At 41.0% G+C, this 24445-nt stretch overlaps 1 protein-coding gene across 8 annotated transcripts in view; it reads right to left on the reverse strand.

The window, feature by feature from the left end:
* ipcef1 (interaction protein for cytohesin exchange factors 1) overlaps positions 1-24445 on the reverse strand; it is a 159774-nt gene that overhangs the window by 76070 nt on the left and 59259 nt on the right. For 2 of the 8 annotated variants that reach the window (XM_041214202.1, XM_041214196.1), the window contains exons 2-7: positions 22248-22386; positions 13497-13547; positions 13181-13214; positions 12778-12947; positions 9440-9513; positions 1986-2057 (exon numbers count right to left, since the gene is read on the reverse strand). In XM_041214202.1, the coding sequence (XP_041070136.1) occupies positions 1986-2057; positions 9440-9513; positions 12778-12947; positions 13181-13214; positions 13497-13547; positions 22248-22265 (419 nt within the window). In that variant the 5' untranslated portion in view covers positions 22266-22386. Of the gene's footprint in view, positions 1-1985; positions 2058-9439; positions 9514-12777; positions 12948-13180; positions 13215-13496; positions 13548-13754; positions 13772-18762; positions 18807-20855; positions 21753-22247; positions 22387-24445 lie in introns of those variants that run through there. The other 6 variants (XM_041214188.1, XM_041214215.1, XM_041214207.1 and 3 more) reach the window with 5 other exon arrangements.

Here is a 24445-nt window from a genome sequence, read left to right on the forward strand (position 1 = left end):
AAAAAAAGCTTGCATTTATATAGCACCTTTCACAATCAGTGGATATCTCAAAGTGCTTTACAGCCAATGAATTACTTAAGAAGTATAGTCAATGTTGTAGGAAATGCTGCAGCTATTTTGCATTCACAAAGTCCCACAAACAGCAATGTGATAATGACCAGAGGATCTGTTTTTGTGAAGTTGATTGAGGTATAAACATTGGCCAGGGAACTCAGGATAACTCCACAGTTTTCCTTTGAAATAGTCCCATGGGATTTTTATGTCTGCCTGAGGGGCTGTTTAACGTTTAACGTTTCATCTGAAAGACAGCACCTTGCGTAGTTCTCCCTCAGAACTGCTCTAGAGTGTCAGCCTTGTTTCACGTGCTCGAGTCCTGGAATGGGACCTGAATTCACAAACTTCTGACTCAGAAGCAAGAGGTTTTTAAAAATTCTTTCATGGGTTCTGCATGTCATGGGCAAGGCCAGCATTTGTTGTCCATCACTAATTGCCTGAGAAGGTGGGGGTGAGCCTTCTTCTTGAAATACTGCAGTTCATATGGTGTAGAGAGGGAGTTTCAGGATTTTGATTCAGCAACAGTGAAGGAATGGCGATATAGTTCCAAATCAGGCTGCTGTGTGGTTTGGAGGGAAAGTTGGAGCTGGTGGTGTTCCCATGTGATTGCTGGTCTTGTCTTTCTAAGTGGTAGAGATTTCAGGTTTGGAAAGTGCTGTTGAAGGAGACTCAGCGAGTTGCTGCAGTACATCATGTACATGGTACATGCTGATGCCACTGTGTGCCAGTGGCAGAGGGTATGAGCATTTAAGGTGATGGAAGAGGTGCTGATCCAGCAAGCTGCATCACCCTGGATGGTGTCAAGATTCTCGAGTATTGTTGGAGCCACACTCATCCAGGGAGGTGTAGAATATTCAATCACACTCCTGACTTGTGCCTTGTAAATGGTGGACAGGCTTTGGGGAGTCAGGTGGTGAGTTACTTGCTGCAGGATTCCCAGCCTTTGACCTGCTCTTGTAGCCATAGTATTTATATGCCTGGTCCAGTTCAGTTTCTACATACAAACATACAAATTAGGAGGAGTAGGCTATTTGGCTACTCAAGCCTGCTCCACCATTTGATAAGATTATGGCTGATCTGATTGTGGCCTTAGCTCCACTTTCCTACCTACTTCTTAAACCTTTTGACTCACTCGTTAATCAAGAATCTAGCTAATGGTAGTCTCCAGGAGGTTGATAGTGGGGGATTCAACAATAGCAATGTCTTTGAATGTCAAGGGGGAGGTTAGATTCTGTCTTGCTGGAGATGGTCATTGTCTGCACTTGTGGAGCAGATGTAATCATTCCCATATATCTTCAAGCAAGTGACACCAACTGAACCAGACTGACACACAAATAAAAACAATTTAAATTACCAGTACAACAACATCTGCATTATTCCAAACAATATTGAAGAACAGGAGGCAATGATTTGTAGAGCGGAACGTGATGTAGCAGGGATAATTGAAACATGACTACATAGAGAGCAGGATTTCAGGATGTAACACATGTAGGAAAAATAGTGAAGGAATAAGGGGAGATAGAATCTCTGCACTAGTTAAAGATAACATAATGGCTGTAGAAAAATAGGGTGTAACCAGCAATATGATAGACACAATTTCATTCATGTTGAAATCAAGTTTCGTTGCCATCTTCTACTAACTCATTCTTTTCAACTACTTCCTAACCTCAAGTATATTCCATGCTTTATCCTGTAGTCTCCTGGTTTTTAAAAACACAGATAGCATCATCTAACCACGGCTTCCATTTTATCCGCTATTTTCTTCAGCCTTGAATATGGGTCTTGACCCTTCAACTTGCTTTCTCAATTTAAAACAACAGACCAAAACTGAAAGATACATTTTAGTTATCTCTTAAATCACTGCCACTAAACTCACAAAAAACATTGCAGGGGCAGTAGTCAGGTGAAATGTCACACCACTTAATACTTACTTGTTCATGTCATCAGCATTCTCTGCAGCAAAGTAGAAGTTCTTGAACTGTGGATGGCTGGCCTTTATTGCACTTGATTAAGAGAATAGAAAATAATAAAGGGACAAATTTCAAATTGTTAGAATTCTTCTCATATTAATATTATACTTTTAAAGGTCAAATTGCCAATTTTTAAAAAATATTTGCCCACAACAACCAATGTATTAACAAATGTTAGCATAGCTTTTACAAACATGTACATTAGTGAAAAACATTTGTCATTCTATTGAAACAGAGGTTTGGATAATTTCTGAACACTACAGTTCAAACATTGGCATGAATATTTATAACTTCTTTACAAATCCTTTTACTGTCAAAATATTTGCTGAAAAGCAAATTGACCTCAAAAAAGGTTTTGACTTTGCCCAAACTGACAACTTGCAGTTACGTAACTTTATTGTCATTGTGTGTGTTACTTACTTTTTTCCTTCTCCTGCTCAATGACATGTCATAGAGTTATAATCAATTACAGAATAGGAGGCTGCTATTCGGCCCATCGAGTCTTTGCTACCTCCTAATGGAGCAATTCAGTCAGTCCCATTCCCTAACTCTATCCCATAGCCCTGCCAGCTTATTTCCTTCAAGTGCCTAACCAATTTTTTTTTTTGAAATCACTGATCTTCTCTGTTTGCACTGCCATTTAGACCAGGTGATTAATCCACTCTAAGCTAGCCAGTCTTTTCAGTACCCCCTTTCAATTTTTATCTGATCCATTACCTCTACTATCTCTGCCTCTACCGATATTTTGGCATTTTCTCTTCTTTAGTAAGCACTGGTACAAAGTACTCATTCTAGTCATGGAAGTCCTAGCGTACACATGTGCACTGAAATTAACCTGGAAGTCTAAACTCCTGATGGACTAATGTCTGCTGCCCAGGTCCTTCTGCGAATATCCCTGACGCAGAGCTCGGTGTCAGAGACTTGCGACCAGACAAGTGGAACTTAACTGCTTACTTACCAGGAAATGTTATGCTGGTTTGTACCTGGTCTGACTCAATGATTAATCAACGTAACTAAACTGAGCATCACAACTGAACCCGCCAATCGCCCCTTATCCGGCCCATACTAACCCCCATGACCTGACTAGACAACGCCCCCCCCAACCCAAGCTGGCTACCCCTCACCACATGGCTAATGCCCCCCACCCAACTCTCTGCCAAAACTCACCCATCCCAACAACCCCCCTACCTGGCTACCTCTCCACCTGACCTGCCTACCCTCACCCCCTGACTTGCCCTGAACTGACCTGACTAACAGCCTACATGACTACCCTCCCCCTACCTGAACTGACTGCTTGGGACAGACTACCCACCCTGCCCCGACTCAGCACGCCCATCCGACTCGACAAACCCCCAACGCGACTGAACCCAACCCCACCTGACTAACCCCCTACCCGACCTGACTATCCCACCAACCCACTCAACTAACACTCCCAACCTGACCCGACGAGCCCCCCAAGTGATCCAACTACCCCAACTTGACCCAACTAACCTGACCCTGGAGCCGCCCCCAACTAACCCCTCCCACAACCAAGCCGTCTAAACATTTCACCTGACTACTGCCCCTGCCCCAACAACCCCATCCAACTACCCCTTGACCCGACCTGCCTAACCCTTCCCGTGTCTGACCCGGCTTATTTTATCCAAAACACTCATTTGTCTCTCGTGCGCCACCTTCAATAAACCTCAAGTTTCAAAATGCCCAGAACTTTCCTCATACATACATATGAATTAAGAGGAGGCCCGTTGAGCCATTCAATAAGATCATGGTTCATCTGATTTTGTCATCAACTCCACTTTCCTGTCTACTCCCTATACCTGTTGATTCCCTTGTCAATCAAGAATATATCTAATTCAGCCTTAAAATTATTCAATGATCCAGCCTGCATGGCTCTCTGGAGAAGAAAATTCCACACACCAATGATCCTTGGAGAGAAAAAAATTCTCCTTATCTCCATCTTAAATGGGAGCCCCCTAATTTTTGAACTATGTTCCCCTGTTCTCATCTCCCCATAAGAGAAAACACCCTGTCAAGTCCCCTCAGGATCTCATATGTTTCAATGAGATCATCTTTCATTCATCTAAACTCCAATGGATACAGGCCCAGCCTGTCCAACTTTTCCTCATAAGATAACCCCTTCATCCCAGGAATCATTTGAGTGAGCCTTCACTGCACTGCTTCTAATTTAGTTATATCCTTTCTTAATTAAGGAGAACAAAACTGCATATACTTACTCCAGATGTGATTTCACCTATGCCCTGAACCAATTGCAGCAAAACATCCCTACTTTTCTATTCCATTCCACTTGCAATAACAACATTCCAGTTGCCTTCCTAATCACTAGCTGTGCCTGCATACTAACCTTTTGTGATTCATACCAGCACACCTTGATCCCCCTTAACACAGAGTTATGCAATCTCTCGCCATTTAAATAATTTACTGCTTTTTTATTCTTCCTGCCAAAGTGGACAAGTTCATATTTTCCTACTCCATCTGCCAATTTTTTGGCAAGCCAATTAACCCATCCAAATCCCTTTGTAGGCTCTTTATGTCCTCCTCACAATTAACTTTCCTACCTACTTTTAGCAAATTTAGCAACCATACATTCAGTGCCTCCATCCAGATCATTATATAGATTGTAAATAGTTGAGGCCTCAGCACTGATCATTGTGGCACTCCACATATTAGAGGTTGCCAAGCTGAAACTGACCCATTCGCAAAGCATACGAATTAGGTGCAGGAGTAGGCCACTCGGACCCTCAAGCCTGCTCCACCATTCAATAAGATCATGGCTGATCTGAATGTAATTCCAACCCCACATTCCTGCCTACTCCCAATAACCTTTCACTCTCGTTAATCAGGAATCTATCTAGCTCTGCCTTAAAAATATTCAAAGACTCTGCTTCCATTGCCATTCCAAAGACACTCAACCCTCAGAAAAAATTTCTCCTCATCTTGGTCTTAACTGAGTGACCCCTTATTTTCAAACAGTGACCCCTAGTTCTAGATTCTCCCACATGAAGAAACATTCTCTCAACATCCACCCTGTCAAGACCCCTCAGGATCTTAAAGTTTCAATTAAGTCGCCTCTTACTTTTCTAAACTCCAGTGGATACAAACCTAACCTATCAAGCCTCTCCTCACAAGGCAACCCACCCATTCCTGGTATTAGCCTAGTAATCCTTCTCTGAACAGCTTCTAACGCATTACATCTTTCTTTAAATAAGGAGACTGTACACAATACTCCAGATGTGGTCTCACCAATACCCCATACAACTGAAGCATAACCTCCCTACTTTTGTAATCAATTCCCCTCACAATAAATGACAACATTCTATTAGCTTTCCTAATTACCTGCTTACACCATTGTACCTGCATACGAACATTTTGTGATTCATGCACTGGGACACCCAGATCCCTCTGCACCTCAGAGGTCTGCAATCTCTCACCATTTAGATAATAAGCTTCTCTTTTTATTCTTCCTGCCAAAATGAACAATTTCATATTTGCCCACATTATGCTCCATTTGCCAGATCTTTGCCCACTCACTTAACCTATCTATGTCACTTTGTAGCCTCCTTACGTCCTCTTCATAATTTACTTTCCTACCTATCTTTGTGTTGTCTGAAATTTAGCAACCATTCCTTTGGTCTCTTCATCCAAGTCACTTATATAAATTGTAAAAAGTTGAGCCCCAGCTCTGATCCTGTGGCACTCCTCTCGTTACATCTGCCAATCAGAAAAAAGCTCCATTTATGCCTACTTTGTTTCTTGTTAGTGAGCCAATCTTCTAACCATGCCAATTTGTTACCCATACATGAGCTTTTATTTCTTCAATGACCTTTGATGTGGTGCCTTATCAAAATGCTTTCTGGGAATCTAAATACAATACATCCACCGATTCCCCTTTATCCACAGCATATGTTACTCTTTCAAAGAACTCCAATAAATTGGTTAAACATGATTTCTCTTTCACAAAACCATGTTGACACTGCCTGGTTACCTTGAATTTTTCCAAGTGCCCTGCTATAACATCTTTTACAATAGTTTTACAATAGTTTCTAACATTTTCCCTACGACAGATGTTAGTTCGCTAACTGACATGTAGTTTCCTGCTTTCTATCTCCCTCCCTTCCTGTTAGTTAACCAATCCTCTACCCATGCTAATATGTTATCTCCTATATCACGAGCTCTTATTTTGTGCAGTGAACTTTGGTGTGGCACCTTATCAAATGCTGTTGGGAATTCAAGTACACCCTATCTACAAGTTCTCCTTTATCCACATTTCTTTTTACTTCCTCAAAGATCTCTAAAAAAAATTAGTGAAACATGATTTCCCTTTCACAAAAATATATTGATTCTGCTTGATTGCATTAAGATTTTCGAAGTGCCCGCTATAACCTCCTTAATAGTGGATGATAACATTTTCCCTATGGTAGGTGTTAGGCTAACTGGCCTGTGGTTACCTGCTGTCTGTCTCCCTCCTTTTTTGAACAGAAGAGTTAAATTTGCTATTTTCCAATCTGATGGGACCTTTCCAGAATCTGGGGAATTTTGGAAAATTACAACCAATGCAATTATTATCTCAGCACCATTATTTTTTAAGACCCTAGGATGAAGTCCATCAGATCCTGGGGACTTGTCAGTCATTTGTTCCAATATCTTATTCAGTACCCTTTCCCTGGTGATTGTAATTGTTTTAAGTTCCTCCCTCCCTTTTAGCTCTTGACTTACAAGTATTTCTGGGATGTTATTTATATGTTCTACAGTGAAGATGGACACACATTACCAGTTCTGCCATTTCCTTATTTCCCATTATTAATACCCCAGACTCTCCCTCCAGAGGGCACATACTCACTTTAATTACTCGTTTCCTTTTTCAATACCACTAAGAACTCTTACCATCTGTTTTTATATTTCTAGCTAATTTGCTGTCACACTCTAATTTCTCCCTCCCTATTATTTTTTTAGTCTTTTTTGTTTGCTTTTATATTCTGTCCAATCTTCTACCTATCACTAATCATTGCACAATTATATGTTTTTTCTTTCAATTTGAAACTATTTTTAATTTCCTTAGCCACAGATGGTGCATTTGTCTTCCTGAGCCATCCTTTCTCACAGGAATGTATCTTTGCTGAGCGTAATGAAATATCTCCTTAAATGTCTGTCACTCCACTGACCTACCCATTAACCTAATTTCTCAGTTCACTATAGCCAGCTCCGCCGTCATACACTTGTAATTGCCTTTAATTAAGTTTAAAACACTAGTCTTAGGCATATTTTTCACCCCCTCAACTGAATACTAACTTCAATTATATTATGATCACTGCTGCCTGGAGGCTCCTTTACTATGAGGTAATTAATTAAACCTGCCTCATTGCACACTACCAGGTCTAGAATAGCCCACTCCCTGGTGGGCTCTGGAATCTGATCCTTTAAGAAATCATCCTGAAAACACTTTCCAAGTTTCATTTTCCAAGCTACATTTGCTGATCAGATTCATCCAATTTATATGCAGGTTAAACTCACCAATGATTATTGCACTACCTTACTTACAAACCCCCATTAATTCTTCCTGCATATTCCATTCTACAGCAGCATTACTATTATGGGGCTTATAAACTGTTCCCACAATTGACTTCTTACCTTTACTATTTCTTCTCTCTATCTAACTGATTACACATCTTGATCTTCTGATAAGGTCATCTTCCTCTACTGTACTAATGCTGTTCTTAATTAACAACACTACCCCACCACCTTTTCCTAGCTTCCCGTCCTTCCAAAACCCTGGAATATTCAGGTCCCAACCTTGGTCATCTTGCAGCCACATCTCTGTAATGGCTATTAGGTCACACATATTGATTTCCATTTGAGCTGACAATTCAGAAACAGAGCCTTTAATTCTGTCTTCTTACCATTCTTGCAAACTCTTACCTTATCTGTTGATGATCTCTAAGTTTACATGCTCTGTCCCTTCCTCCGCACTCTGGTTATCATTATCCATATCGCTACTCTGCCCTATTGCCTTGTCCTTTCTCTTTAATTGACCATATTTCCCCTTAAAGCCGTCTCTACCACTCTAGTTATATGACTCACCAGAACACTGGTCCCAGCACAGTTCAGGTGAAGACCATCCCAACGGTACACCCTTCACACCTCCCCAATACCTGTGCCATTGTCCTACGAATCAAAACCCATTTCTCCTAGACCAATCTTTTGAGTCATGCATTCAACTCCCTGATCTTATTTAGCCTATGCCAACTCGCATAGGTTGTAATCCTGAGATTCTTAACTTTGAGGCTTTGCTTTTTAATTTAGCCCCTCAGTACTCATACTCTCCTGGCAGAATCTCTTTCGTAGACCAACCCATGCCATTGGTACCCATTTGGATGATGGCAACTGGATCCTTCTCCTCCCATCCCAAGTTTCTCTCCAGGCCCAAGGGGATATTCTTAACACTGGCACGGGCAGGCAACACAGCCGTCTGGACTCTTGCCCTCAGCTAAAAGAACTGTGCCTATCCTCCTGACTATACTGACCCCTACTACCTCAACATTCCTATTTAATTCCCCCCTTGAATGGCTTCCTATACCATGGTGCCATGATCAGTTCGCTCATCCACTCTGCATCCCCAATATATCCATACATACAAGAACCTCAAACCTGTTGTACAGTTGCAAAGGCTGAGGCCCCTTCACCTCTACCTATTGATTCCCATACCTGCCGCACTCATAGTCACAACCTCCTGTCCCTGACCATGGACTAAATCAAATGACCGCAGCCTAAGAGATATGACTGCCTTCTGAAACATAGTGTCTAGGTAACTTATCCTCTCCCTGATGCATCATATTATCTGTTGCTTGGCCTCCAGTCATTGACTCTGAGCTGAAGCTCCTTGGGCCGTAGACACTTACTGCAGACATGTTTGTTGTGGATCACACCGGTGTCCATCAGCTTCCGTAAAATTGTATCCCTGCTCTCAGCAGCCTGTGTTTATGCTATACATCCAAGCACTGCAAATTCAAAATATTTGTCCTCATTTTCGAATCCTTGGTGGCATTTGTAATCTTCTCCAACCCTAAATTCTGTTTCTGCTGCTCCAAAAGCCATTAACCCTCTTCTCCAAGGGTATTAGAACCTTCAGGGACCTTGGCCCTGTATTGGACTTTTCATTCTGAACCTAACTGTGTTTTAATTTCTTTCTCACCTCAAAGAGTTTCTCAAAAACTTCAATTATGAGAATGTCTCCAGTTATTTCCCCTACCCTCACTCCCTGCTATAGATTCTCTAAACCCCATTTTGGAATGTTGTATCACATGAAAAGTATTATAAAAATGCAAGAACTTGTTGAATACAAACTGGTTAAGGTATGGGTTTCATTACTGATTGTACATATTAATTACTGCATTACTTACTGTTTCCTTTTGCACTCCATCCATTGATCAATCTTGAACTCAGATAAATTAATGAAACCTTCAGCTTTCTCTGCCTATGGAAAAGGCAGAATTGGTTAACATTTAGCAAAGAGGAGCTCAATTATCATCAACGCAATGAGACTGTTTGCCTAGAACTATTTTTTGTTCAATTTCTGCTCTAAAATTTTACTTTAAAATGGACCAAACAACAAATTATACCACTGTAATAATTGGGAAATACTTGAAAGCAAGTTACACTAAGCTGTTATAATAACTAAAACTCCTATCACAGAAAGCACAGCAATTCCCTACACACCTTTTAAATAGTAAGGCACAGTCTGAGCAATAGAATACTCAAAGATGATCTATCTCAAATTGTAATTGACCAATTCACAATATAAATATGGGTGAGCAATGCAACAGATGATATCTCTCTCATCATCCTTCTCCTTCAAAAACCCCCCTGCCCCACTCCCTCCACCCCACCACCACTGTGAATTCAGCAGCATCCTTTGGTTTGGAATAGAGTTCATAACACTCCTTCCACTTAGGTCTGTTTAGCCTTGAACCTAGACTCTGCAACCGGTTGGTTGTGAAATGAACAATTTATGGAGTATTTTGAACATCTATGGTGCATATTTTAACAGATAAAAGAGACATTTAGGTGAGAAATGGGACTTGTTAAAACTACGAGTGCCCATATTGCTCCAAAATGATGTCCACAGTGCATGCACACACTTGTGGGGAAAATTGCACCAACACCACAATGACAAAGGCATTAGCACCCAAACATCCACCAGAAGTGTACAAATTAGCCAGATCTGATTTGACACCAGCACTGCCATTTTGGAACTCCATGTTCCAGTTAACGTCCTCCCCTAACCTTGCCCAACTAAACACTTATTCAGCAGCAGAAAGCACCACCTCACCAGTGTTATTTAAGGTTAGTTGCTGGTTGATTTATTCTGGCTGTGGGTACATTTCTACAAGTCTTCAATACTTTCTGTATTTGTTTCAAGTTGTAAAAGTCTACAGGGAGTGGTGTGGCAGGTGAAGGAATTTTTCTGATTTCAAGGCTTCTGCACAAACCAGTTGCCCCTAGAAATGGTGCACCAGCAGGCATTCCCCTTGGAATACAGCAAGACAGGGAGAATGAACAGAAGGCCACACAGAGCTGGACAAATTACTCAAAGACAGAGGAGAGTGGGAGAAGGACTCTCACCAGGAAGCCATATCCACCCAAAACTTTGAAGGAACAATTATATCAGTTGGGAACAGTGAGAAGTCCGCAGTTCAGTAAGGGTATCTTCAATGAAATCTGTCAACCATTGTAGCCACAACAGCAAATTAGTGTGCAGTCTGTATCACACTCAACAAACATGGGTTTATCACAAATTAAGATTCCCATGGCTGTTTTCAGGGGCTATCCAACATATCTTTTAATTCTCACTGATCTCTTATTGCCTTAAGGTATTCTAGCAATGAGCCAGTGAGGAATTAATGCTCTTCTAAACTTATGCAATGGTATTTTACCTTATACATTCAAAATATTCTATAGTTCAAATTCAAGTAGACAACAAAGCAAAAGACATATTCTTAATTTACAGTATTCTTTTTACAAGTGCTTTAACCCTGGTGTAACTTTAGTTAAATTTCCAAATATTCCTGCATTCTTGAAAGACCTTGATCAGCTTTGTACACAGATACATGTGCTGACACATTTTGTCAAAATGATAAAATGTTGCAACTAACATTTAGGTAATTTTACACAATGTAAAGCTTGCTCTGTAAATATTGTATCGATTGCACAAGGTGAATCTTTGGTATAGAGAAATTAATTTATGAAGTTAACAATTCCTGTCAATTTTCAAAACACAGCCTATTTCAGAAATGTCAACACTGTTCTCTGTCATGTTATAAAGGATATATTTGCACTGCAATTGTAGCATCAATGCAAAGCAATTTTGCTTCTCACCAGGCTGCAGTTATGGCATAAACACAGTTTGAATCCATTCACTGGTGAAGGAAGTTTCACTCAGCTTCACTTTAATGTAGGTTGGGCCTTTGCAGCTAATTTGAAGTCCAGATTTACAGGTGATGTTAAATGTGTTCTGCAAATTTAATATTCAGATTTGCACCAATGTTGAACTTGTAGGAGAATATCAATATACCATAAAAACAATGTTCCTTCTTTCAGATTTTAACTATGAAACCACCAGATTCTAGATTCAAGGTGCTTGACCAGACTTTTAATTCACATAGATACTTCATGTCAATGACTTCAACAGTTCTGTTAATAAAGACGTTTGTTAATCTTTCTCATCTGCTTTATGGGCTGTGCTACTTATGAGGGAGAAGCAGCTAGCTTCAAGCAAATCGCTTCATTTTGGAAATTGACATGAATCAGCAACTAGGGGAAGATAAATGGTTATCATACTGATTAATTACTGGGTTGTGTTTTTTCTTTACTGAGTATTCATGGCAAACGAAGATTCCAGCAAGATGCTTTGAATGTTTATTTATTGCACAAGTATATGGCAACCATCTGACAAAGCACCAAAGCAGTTTGGTTACTGTTCATGAGCAGAGTCCTTGTCACAGATGGTGAGCTGCAAAACATATCAGACTATGAACCTGCACAGTTTTATTACTTGAAGCCTAATGTATGTTCCACTTTCTACTCTCACAACTACCTCTCCTCAAACTCTTTGGCTCCTTGAAGTAGTGCACCTCTAGTGATGTCTGTTGCTCACCACATCTTTTTAGCTTTGGCATCAATGTCCCGTTTGCAAAATCTGTAAACCTGAGCTTAATTCAGCCCAGTGGCATTGAAGCATCTGTCAAGAAAGCCTGGGCCTGCTGAGTATTATCAGAGTTTTAAGTTTTTATAATGTAATATTTGGGGAATATCTGTCAGATCAATATTAGTTACATGATCCAACTCCTCTTAGTGGTTACATCATATACACAGTATTTGCTCAGCTAATGAATGTGCTTAATGTTTGCTCTTGCACATCTTTATTACTTAAATGTACACGTTTGTTTTCTACCCCAGCCTGCCTGGCTCTGTCTCAGTCTGCCGAGCTACAGCTAAGACAATGAGCAGTTAATCAACCTCTTGAACTGGTAACTAGAAGTTTGCAAGATGGTCCCAACAATTTCCCTTTTTTCTACCATGCAAGCAATGTACTTCTGTTTGCCTTAGTTCCTAAACTAATTCAAATAATAGATACACTGCTCTCATGTTATTCAAATACCAGATTACAAATCTCAAGTCAAACTTGAACTTAACTGGAGACACAGAAATATTCAGTTAAATTGACATTACATATACTCACACACTGGTTTGTATACCAATACAGGTGGGTCCCTTTCAGCACAAACCAATATTTTTTCCATTTGGTGCCAATTAAGCCCTTGTTGGTTTTCTTCTTATAGAGCCATCCCTGGAAGTCTGCCTGACCAAGGTCTTTGCAGGAAATCCTTCGTCTGCTCATTGTTGAGTTTCCTATAAATAACAAGTTCATTTGAGCACTCTAAACTCAGTCTACAGTGGACTGTCAAACCAAATAAATTATTTGAATTCATGCACAATGTGTTGAAATGTTATCTTTAAATACAAAATGATCAAATAACCATGACTCTTCAAATCATTATAATTATAACAGCAGCTGGACCCAGTCCACTACTCTTTCTTACGATCTAACAAATTATACTAGATGCGCAGTACAAGAAAGTTACCTTGAGTCTTCCTTCTAACTGAACGTAATGCAACCTGTGAAGATAAGACAAATAAGTTGCAGCATTTGGCTTCATAGATCACAAACGTTTGAAGCACTTTTTATGCATGCAGCCAGTTCAATCAGGAAACCTTTCACTAATATCTGACTGCTACTGATGCACCACACAAAAGAAATCAATTAGCAGGATTTCAGTGAACATCCTGTTGCCTGTAAATGAACGTTCACACTGATGCCATACAGCAACAGTTTAAATACACAAAATCAACTTGGCTGATGGCGTCAAAATAGATTTTGAAATGCAAACAGCTACTTACAGATGAATTACCATTTGCTGCTCCTGTAGCTGAGACTGAAGATGGGATGGACTGTAATGAAAAATAAGTTTTGAAACAATTTAGATACCAATATATTCAATTTAAAATGATATTGAACCAAGTTAAGAGTTGCAAACAGGAAGTGACACAAGTGAGGTGTGAATCTGTGAGGTTTTGGTGTGGTTGTTATACCTCAATTTTTTTTTATATGCCCATCTTTCCTTTAACATTCCCTTGAAGGGAATGAAATCCTTTTACCTTATTGTCTAGTAACCTCACCCACCCCTTCAAAGAAATGGAAGTTCTTGCCACACGAAGGAATTCTGACTATGTGTCCTTGAAATTCATCTGATTTTGAAGCTCCATTTACAGAGTCAGCTGGATGAATGCCCTTGTAAGCCTGTTTAACAAGCAAAAATAGAATCCTGAATAAAGAGCAATCTCCGTCAAATGACCTACTTAGCATGATGTTAGTATGTGAAGTATATGAAGGAAAAAAACATGCATTTAAATGGTGACTTTCTTTACCCCAATGTTTCAGCTGGTTCATGCTGTCAATGGCTGAGTTATACAACCAAAATGGTCCAAGTTCAATTTTTGGTCTATGCTATTTCAATTTGTCGCAGCTGGAATGATTCCAGATTTAGCCCACAACTCACTTTAGTGTCTCCAAATTAGAGAAACGATTAGCCAGGGTTCCTACTATTGACTGCTATGCAGCAGTACCTGTTCAGCGCATACATATAGACAACATATATGTAGTCAAGTCAGTTGTAATGACTTGAACAATTAAAAAGGTTACCAAAATTCACCATTTACTTAGGAGCATTGGAACAGGAGTAGATCATTCAGCTTAACGCCCTTTATGGAAGGAAATCTGCCATCCTTATCTGGTTTGGCCTACATGTGACTCTAGACCCACACAATGTGGTTGATTCCAAACTGTCCTCTGGAAAGGCTGAGCAAGCCACTCAGTTGTATTAAGCCACTAGGAAAAGTTCTAAGAATAATACTGGATGAACTGCCTGCCAACAAACAAAGCACCAGACACTAAAAGGTCACTCCCAGCCCAACTGATCCTGCAAACTCCTCCTCACAATCACATGGGGACTTGTGAAAAAAATGGAAGATCTGTCCCACAGATGAGACAAGCAGCAGCCTGACACAATCATAGTCACCAAACCATACTTTCCAACTAATGCTCCAGACACCTCCATTAGCAAAGGTGGCAGAACAGTGATGTGTAGGTTGGGAGTAAACCACTCAATATTGACTCCAGACTCCATCATGTCTCATGCCATCAGGTCAACCACAGGCAAGGAAACCTCCCCTGGTTTTAGTTTCACCAACTAGAGGAAACATTGGATCTACATCCACCCTGTAAGAATTTTGTAAGTTTCAATGAGGTCACCCTCATCCTTTGAAACTTCAGGGAATACAGACCTAGTCTTCTCAATCTCTCCTCATAAGACAATCCTGCCATCCCAAAGATTGATCTGGTGAACCTCCATTGCATTCCTTCTATGGCAAGTATATCCTTCCCTGGATAAGGAGGCCAAAACTGTGCACAATATCAAAGGTGAGGTCTCACCAAGGCTCTATATAACTGCAGCAAGACATCCTTACTCCTGTGCTCAAATCCCCTTGCAATGAAGGCCAACATACCATACCTAACTGAGTACTGCACTAGCATGCTATCTTTTAGTGACTCATGAACAAGGACCCCAAATCCATTTGGACACTTGTACTTCCCAACCTCTCACAATTTAAGAAAAATTCTGCCTTCTTGTTCTTTCTACCAAAGTGAACAACTTCACACTTATTCACATATATTCCATCTACCATGTTCTAGCCTATTCATCTGGCTTGTCTAAGTCCTCTTGAGGCCTCTGTGCATCCTTCTCACATTCACTGCTTCTCCTTTATCTATGCTGCAAGTAACATCCTTGAAGAACACCAACAAGTTTGTCAAACATGATTTCCCTTTCATAAATCCATGCTGACTCTGCCCAATTTTACCATTCTTTTCTAAATGTCCAGTTGTCACATTCTTTATAACAGATTCTAACATATTTCCTACTTTTGATGTCAAACAAACAGGTAATTCTCCCTCTTCCTCCCTTCTTAATTAGTGGGATTACATTTGCTACTTTCCAGTCTGCAGGAACCTTTCCAGAATTGAAAGAATTTTGAAAGATAATCACCAATGCATCCACTATTTCCCTAGCCACCTCCTTCAGCACTTTGGGATGAAGCTTATCTGGTCCAGTGAATTTATCAACCTTCAATCCAATTAATTTTTCAAGTACAATCTCTTTATTAATACTGATTTCTTTTAGTTCCTCAGTTTCACAAGTCCCTTGGTTGCCTAGTATTTCTGGGACATTTGCTGTATCTTCTTCATGAAGATAGACACAATGTAACTGTTTAGTTTTCCCACTATTTCTCTGTTCTCCAGTACAAACTCTCCTGTCTCCACTCACAATGGGCCCGCATTTGTCCGAGCTAATCTTTTCCTTTTCACGCACCTAAAGAAGCTATTTCAGTTCTTCTATTTGTCTTCTGCTGGTTTTCATTCATATTCTCTTTTCCATTTCTTAATCAGTTTCTTGGTCCTCCTTTGGTGGTTTCTAAATCTCTCCCAATCCTCAGGCTTACCACTTTTTCTGGCATACTTATAAGGCATTTCCTTCACTTCTTTTGTCAATAACAGTTGATTTCCCTTTTCGGGTTTGTGCCTTAGAGGAATGTATATCCATTTTAGGCCATGTAGTATTTCCTGAAATAGTGTGTTTTCCCAATCCACCATAGGCAACTTGCCCCTCATATCTTCTTAATTCCCCTTCTACAGATCTAAGACCCTAATTTCATAATGAACTATGTCACATTCAAACTTAATGCAAAATTCTATCACATTAGGGTCATTAGTTCCCAAAGGCTCCTTTACAGCAAGGTTATTAATTAGCCTTTCTCATTACACAACATTAAATACAAAATAGCCTGAACCCTAGTTGGCTCAATGTATTACTCCAGAAACGCATCTCATACATTTTCCAGGAATTAATCTCCCAAAGCATGTGTGTTGATTTGGCTAACCCAGTTTGTGTAAATTGAAGTCGTCCATTATTACTGTATTACCCATGTTACATGCACCTCTAATTTCCTGATTTATACTGTGCCCAACATTATCACTACCACTTGGCGGCCTATAAACAATTCCCACCAATGTTTGCTGCCCCTTTCAGAGTCAGATTCAAAATGGATCTTACAGCTACAAACTGGGCATCCACGAGATGCTGCGGGCCATCAGCAGCAGCATAAATTCAGAGTCATACTGTCAAAGGAGGAAACCATTTGTCTCAAAACTGGATCTCTGTAGAACAATCCAGTTAGCCCCAATCCCCACTTTATCCTTGCAAATTTATTTTTCTCGAGTGCCAATCCAATTACTGCTTGAAATCATGGGCTGTTTCCTCTTCCACCACCTTCATTGGCAGCTAGTTCCAAATCATTATCACTCAGTGTAATAAAGTTCTTCCTCACACCATCCATGTATCTCTCGCCCAAAACCTCAAATCTGTGTCCTTACAACATAAGCTAATGGGAACAGCTTTTTTTCCTAAATGACCTTACCTAAACCTGTCAAAATCTTGTACACCTCTATAAATTTTTCTCCTCAACCACCTTTGCTCCAAGGAGAAGAACCCCAGTTTCTCCAACCTGACCTTGTAGCTAAAATCCCTCATCCCTGGAACCAATCTGGTAAATCTCCTCCGCAAAGACCCATAAATCCTTCCTGAAGTGTGACGACCAGAACTGGGCACAACACTCTAGTTGTGGCCTAATCAGAGCTTTAAAAAGGTTTAGCATAACTTTCCTGGTTTTGTACTCAGTACCTCTATTTATGAAGGCCAAGATCCCATATATTTTGCTGACTACTCTCTCAATATGTCCTGCTGCCTTCAAAGATCTATTCAAGTGAACTATCAGGTCCTTCTGTTCCTGTATACTTTTTAGGACTGTGCCATTTAGTCTATATTGCCAGTTCTTAAATCTTCTGCCAAAATGTATCAGCTCACACTTCTCTGTAAAAAATTCCATCAGCCACTTGTTTGCCCATTCTGGTACCCTATGGCCTGCTGCGCTCAATTAGTATCATCCTCACTGTTTGCCACACTTACAAATTTGGTATAATCAACAAATTTTGAAACTTTACTTTGTATTCTAATATCCAAGTCATTTACATATATCAAAAAAAGCAGTGGTCCTAGCATTGACGCTTGCAGAGCACCACTGTCTACCATTCTCCAGCTGAAAACAACCATTTACCATGACTCACTGTTTACGATTGTTAAGCCAATTTTTTAAAATCCAAGTTAATACTGACCATCCGATTGCTGGAGCCTCAATATATGGTACTTTGCCAAATGCTTTCTTAAAATCCTTTGCTTTCTCTTCATCAACACTGCTACTTTATCAAAACGAAATGACTTTTACAAACCAATGCTGGCTGTCCTTAATAAACTCAAAGCTCTCCAAGTACCTGTTAATTCTTTCCTTCATTAATATTTCTGAAACCTTACCCGTCGTTGATGTTAAACTGACCGGCACATTGTTGCTAGGAATATCCTCACACAGTTTCTTGTGCAAGGATGCTATATTTGTCACTTTCCAGTCATCCAGCACCATCCATCGAACTGCTTCCTTGTAGTGCTGGATTGTCAGGGTGAAGACAAGTCACATCCCCTTTTTCTGACACTAGCTGCACTATTCTGCTTAGTGTTCACTAACACACAGAAAAGCTCTGGTACTTTTAAAGAGGTTTTCAGCGCGTTAGCGAATATGTATGAGTGAATGGATGAATGTGTAGGTGTGCAAGTGGACAGGGTGGCAGGTAATGTGGTAGGTTGGGTGAGTGCGTAGGTGAGTTGGGTGTTAGTCGGGACTTGTCAGGAGGGGTTGTCAGGTTGGGACGTAGTTGGGTCGTGGGGGCTGGTCGGGTAATGGGGAGTGGGTTGATGGGAGCATCAGGGTGTTTTGGGGGTAAGTCGGGAGGGGGAGTGGGGAGTCAGTGGGTCAGGAGAGGGAGTCAGCATAATGGGAGGTGCATCAGTTGTATAGATACCCAGGGTTAGACTGGGACTTTTCTGTCTAACATTTCCTGGGTAACTATACAACTAAGTACCATGGAACTGTCTGAAGCCAGAGTCAAAAACTTTTCTTTGGAGGGGAGCAGGGGAATTGTCCATCACAACTTCAAACTTACTAGACAATTCCCACAGGGTCACTGCGTCCGGACCTCTGCGGGGTCCCGAAGCCGATCTTGGGGGTAATGTCCAGTCTCCAACAATCCAGACACTGGAAGATCTAGACCAACATGTTCATTAAGTATTCAAGCCTTGTTCTGTTCCTCTAAGCATATATCACCTTCTTTGTCTGTAATAGGCTACCAGCATGATTGGATTCCATCACAATTTGTAACTTCATGGCCCGGCATATCCCATCTCCACCATTTCCATCAAACCAGGGGACCAACCCTGGTTCAATGAGGAGTGTAGGACAGCATGCCAGGACGAATATGAGGCAAAACTAAAAATGAGGTGCCACCCTGGTGGAGCTGCAATATAGGAATTCATGCATGCTAAACAGTGGAAGCAGCATTCTATAGACAGAGCAAAACAATTTCACAATTAGGGGTCAGAGCAAATCGTCCTGCCACATCCAGTTGTGAACAGTGGTGGACAATTATATAGCTTCATGGAAGAGAAGCCTCCACAAGCATTCATATTCTCAATGACGGCACAGACCACCACATCAGTGCAAAAGACAAGGCTGAAGCATTTGCAAACACTTTCAGCTAGAAGTGCCAGTGATTTTCTCCTGAGATCCTCAGCATCACAGATGCCAGTTGGCCGATTTGAATCACTCCATGTGATATCAAGAAATGGCTGAATGTACTGGATACAGCAAAGGCCACAGGGCCTGACAGCATCCTAGCTGGAAAGCTGGAGACTTGTACTTCAGTAGTAGCCTCGCCCATAGAGAGCTGTTCCAATACAGCCACAACACTGGCATCTACTTGACAAAATGGAAAATTTCCCAGTCATGTCTTGTCTATAAGAAGCATGACAAATCCAACATAGCTGCTTGCCGCCAATCTTAATGATTGGCAAGGTGCAATTGATAATGCTTTCAAGTGGTATTTACTCATCAATAACCTGCTCACCAATGTTCAATTTAGGTTGTGCCAGGGCTACTTAGCTCCAGATCTCATTGCCCCTCCATTTTCTATGTTAAATCACATGCAGGTCTAGTCTATGCAACCTTTCCTCATAATTTAATCCTTTTAGCCCAGATATACTTCTGGTGAACCTGCCTCCAAGGCTGTTATATTCTTCCTGAGGTGTAGTACCCAGAATCAAATGCAGTGCTCTAAATGAGGTTTGATCAGAGCTTAATATAGCTGTAACATAACTTTCATTCCTTTACATTCCAGCCCCCTTGAGATATCCCATTGGCTTTTCAAATTATTTTTTATACTTGTCCATTGATGTTAAATATTTCTGCTGTTAGACTCCCAAATCTCTCTTCTTCCTTACAGTTTCTAGTTTCTCAGAATTTAGAAAATACCTGGATCATAATTTTTCTGTCTACTGCAGAAGGCTTCATGCTTCCCCACTTTGAACTCCATCTGCCACAGCTTGCCAACTCATATCAATGCTCCTGTGCACCTTTCTGCTGCCGCCTACACTATTTACGGTGTCATCTAACTTGGCATTATCAGTAAACTTAAACACAGAGCTCTTTATTCCTTTATCCAAGTCATTTAAAAAGAGTGAAAAACTGTGGCCCCAACATTGATGCCTAGGGGGCACCACAAGTTACATCCAGCCAATTTGTGTACATGCCCATTATTCCTACTCTATTCACCAAATTTATTTCTTCATTATTTCCTACCTGTTCACCAAATCTCCATGTTATTAGACTGGCTGAAAACTATGTGCTCTCATTTTGATTAAGTCTTTCAACAGGAAGCTGAATTAGTGGCTGTAACTTAGGTGTGAATCATAAGCTCTATATAAGTAAATAATATCCGTTAAAATACATGAGGGGGCAATATGTTAACATGGACTGAAGATGGGTCAATGGACAGAAAACAGAGCAAGTACAAATGGGATATTTTCAGGTTGGCAGTCTGCAGCTACTGGGATACTGCAAGGATCAGTTCCTGGGTCTCAACTATTTACAATCTAATTAATGGCTTAGGTGAAGGGACTGAGTGTAACATATCCAAGTTTGCTGAAGTTAGGTGGGAAAGTCTTGTTCGTCCTTTGAGGCAAAAATGACCACATTCTTCACCTGGTGTTTGGTAGGGCTCCGGTGAATACATAGATGACTGCTAAAGCTGATCTGCACCCAGGACGTTCTGCTGCAAATAGGACTGGATGCCACAGATGATTGAATTTTGGATGAATTGTTGGCTCAGGGTTTCTTCTCCCTGCGTTCTCTCTCTGCCTCAGATATGCGCTCTCTTTCAGGTGCCAGGTGCAGCAATCCCGGGTGAGCTTCTCCCAGCACTCAAAGTCAATACCAAAATTCCTAAGTGAAGCCTTCAGAGTGTCCTCGTAGCACTTCCTTTGATCACCATGAAAGCGCATTCCAGACTTAAGTTCTTCATTGAAGGTTCACTTTGAAGGTGAGCGAGTGTCAGAAAATTCTGGTTACATGACCAGCCCAACTGAATTGTGATTGTTTGGCATGTCAGCTTGAAGTGAACCCCCTCAGTGTCGAGTATTTTGTCTTGCCAGCTGATCTTCAGAAGCTTCTGAGGGCAGCTCAAGTGAAAATGGCTGAGCTTCTTGGCATGACGCAGTCCAAATCTTACAGGGGTAGGGCAGAGTGGACAGAAATATTGCTCTAAAGACTTTGGACATGCTGCATTGCATGTCCAATACTGAACCAACAACTAGTGCACAGTCATTGGCAAACAGGAAATTATAAATATCTCCTTGGAGACCTTGGTCTTTGCCTGGTGTCATCTCAGATGGAGAAGATTCCCACCATGCAATATCTGATTTTGATGTCAGCATCACCATAATGGAAGGCATCAGAGGGTAAGGCAGAGAAAAAAACAAGAAGATGGTTGGCGTTGGCATGCAGCCCTGTTTAACTCCATGAGTAAGTGGGAGTGGGTCAGAAGATTCACCATCATCCATGACACAAGCGAGCATGCCGTCACGGAACTGTCGAGCCATTCTGAAAATAAAAAAGAAAAAAAGAAAAAACTCTTGCATTTATCTAATGCTTTTCATGACCATCGGACTTTTTAAAGTGCTTTACAGTCAATGAGGTGTTATCATTACTGTAATGGAGGAAATGCAGCAGCCAATTTGCACACAGCAAACTCCCATGAACAGCAATGTGATAATGAGATGATCTGTGGGAATTGAACTCGAAACTTGTGACTCAAAGGCGAAAGTGCTGCCCAACTGAGTCACAGCTGACAGGTTGCATTAGCAGATGGAACACATTGTGGTGAAATGTGAAGTTATCAACATTGGTAGGAACAATGAAAAAAAGAATACTTTTTGAATTGTGAGCGACTGGAACACCTTTGCCTTCAAAGGGACATGGGTATCCCTGTACATGAATCATAAAAAGTTAACAGGAGAGCACAGGAAGCAGTTAGAAAGCCAAATGGTATGTCAGTTTTTGTCACAAATGGATTGCAGTATAAAAACAAAGTCTTACCACAATTATATAGGACATTGTTGAGACCAGATGTGGAGCTGTGTGTGCAATTTTGCTTTCCTTAGGTAAGAAAGGGCATACCTTTCTGAGGAGTGCACCAAAGGTTCTCTAGACTGGTTCCTGAAATTACAGGATTGTCCTATGAGGAGAAATTGAGTTGATTTAGCCGATATTTTCTGAAGGAATGAAAGGCGATCTAATTGAAACATACATGGGGCAGAATTTTTCAGATGGCAAGGTTTCTTAACTCGTCACCTGAAGAGTCAGCAGGGAATGCATCCCTGCCAATACTGGCTGCCCAGCAGCCATTTAACATACCTAGCACAAAGGAAGATGATTGTTACAGGTCAATTATATCAGTCCTTGTACATCGCTGCAAAAGTTCCCAGGGTAGGCCCAGCCATCTTCATCTGCTTCATCAATAACCTTCCTTCCAACATAAGGTCAGAAGTATGTTCACTGATGATTTCAACCCTTCAGATACTGACAGTCCATGCCTGTATGCAACAAGACCTGGGCAATATTCAGGCTTGGGCTGATTAGTGGCAAGTAATATTCATGCCACACAAGTGCCAGGCAATGACCAACAAGAGAATTTAACCATCTCCCCATAACATTCAATGGCATTACCATCACGGAATTCCCCCACCTTCAACATTCTGGGGTTACCATTGACCAGGCTCTTAACTGGATCAGCCATATAAATACTGCGGCTACAAGAGGAGTTAAAAGGCTGGAAATTCTGTGGAAATAACTCATCTCCCCAAAGTCTGTCCACCATCAAAAAGGCACATGCCAGATGTGTGATGGAATACTCTCCAGTTTCCTGGGTGAGTGCAGTTCCAACAACATTCAAAAAGCTTGCCATCCAGGACAAAGTAGCCTGTTTGAACTCACCCCAAGACACTATGGTAAATATTCATTCCCTCCACCACCAGTGCACAGCATGCACTATTTATAAGAATGATTGCAGCAATTTATTAAGCCACCTTCAACAGCACCTTCCAAGCCATTGACCTGTACCACCTAGAACTACAAGACCAAAAAATGCATGGGAACACCATCACGCATAAGTTCCCCTCTAAGTCACTGACCATTCTGACTGACTTCGAACTATATTGCCGTTCTTTCACTTACTGGGTCAAAAACTCCTAATAGCACTATGGGTGTGCCTACACCACAAGGATTGCCACAATTCAAGGAGACAGCTCACCTCCACATTATTGAGGGCAATTAAGGATGGGCAACAAAATGCTGGCTTTGTCAACGATGTTCACATATCAAGAATATAGGAAAAAAGGCTTTGAATATTGCACTTGACCTGGATTTATCCTGGTGGCTTTGGACTCCTACTGATCTTAACATCAGCTTGTCCCAAACTATTAGCCAACTTGTTGAAACATTTATTTGGGCAGCAATAGCTCACAGGGTTAGGGTGCTGTTTTTCTTTCTCACCGGTATTAGATACATGCACTGTGATCATAATTGCTACAAAAAACATAACTGAATTGATCACACTCCTGCTGTAGGTTCAATGATGGAGCTGAGAACACAGTTACAAGACTGGATGCTTTCCCTGGGTCTTTTGACTACTGTTAGAAATCTGCAGACAGAAGGTCTCCAAGTTCAACTCAGAATGTAAAAGCAGGTCTTACATACATTCTCAGGTCTCACCACCATGACATCCCCTGATTGTAGGTGATTTATGCACAAGATCCAACTTTACCAAGTGCAGCTAAAAATAAGCTCAGGACCAGGTGTCCCTCTTTGGGAAAGGCACACTGGTATGGTGGCATAGTGATTATGGTACTGGACTAGTAGCCCTGAGGCCAGGACTAATGATCCTGTGACATGAGTTCAAATCCGATACCAGCTGGGGAATTTAAATTCACTTAATTGAATAAACATGAAATTAAAAAGCTAGCCTCAGTAATGATTGTCATTAAACTAGCAGATTGTCATAAAAACCCATCTGCTTCAATAATGTTCCTTAGGGAAGGAAATCTGCCATGCTTACCTGGTTTGGCCTACATGTGACTCTGACCCAGGCGTGACTCCAAACAGCAATGTGGTTGACTCCTCTGAAATAAGCTACTCAGTTGTATTCCAGAAGGTGGCTCATTCAGCGTCTTCAAGGGTAATTAGGGATGGACAATAAATGCTGGCCTTGATACCCCATGAATGAAGAAAATAACAAA

Source organism: Carcharodon carcharias, chromosome 2 (assembly GCF_017639515.1).
Source record: "Carcharodon carcharias isolate sCarCar2 chromosome 2, sCarCar2.pri, whole genome shotgun sequence".
NCBI lineage: Eukaryota > Metazoa > Chordata > Chondrichthyes > Lamniformes > Lamnidae > Carcharodon > Carcharodon carcharias.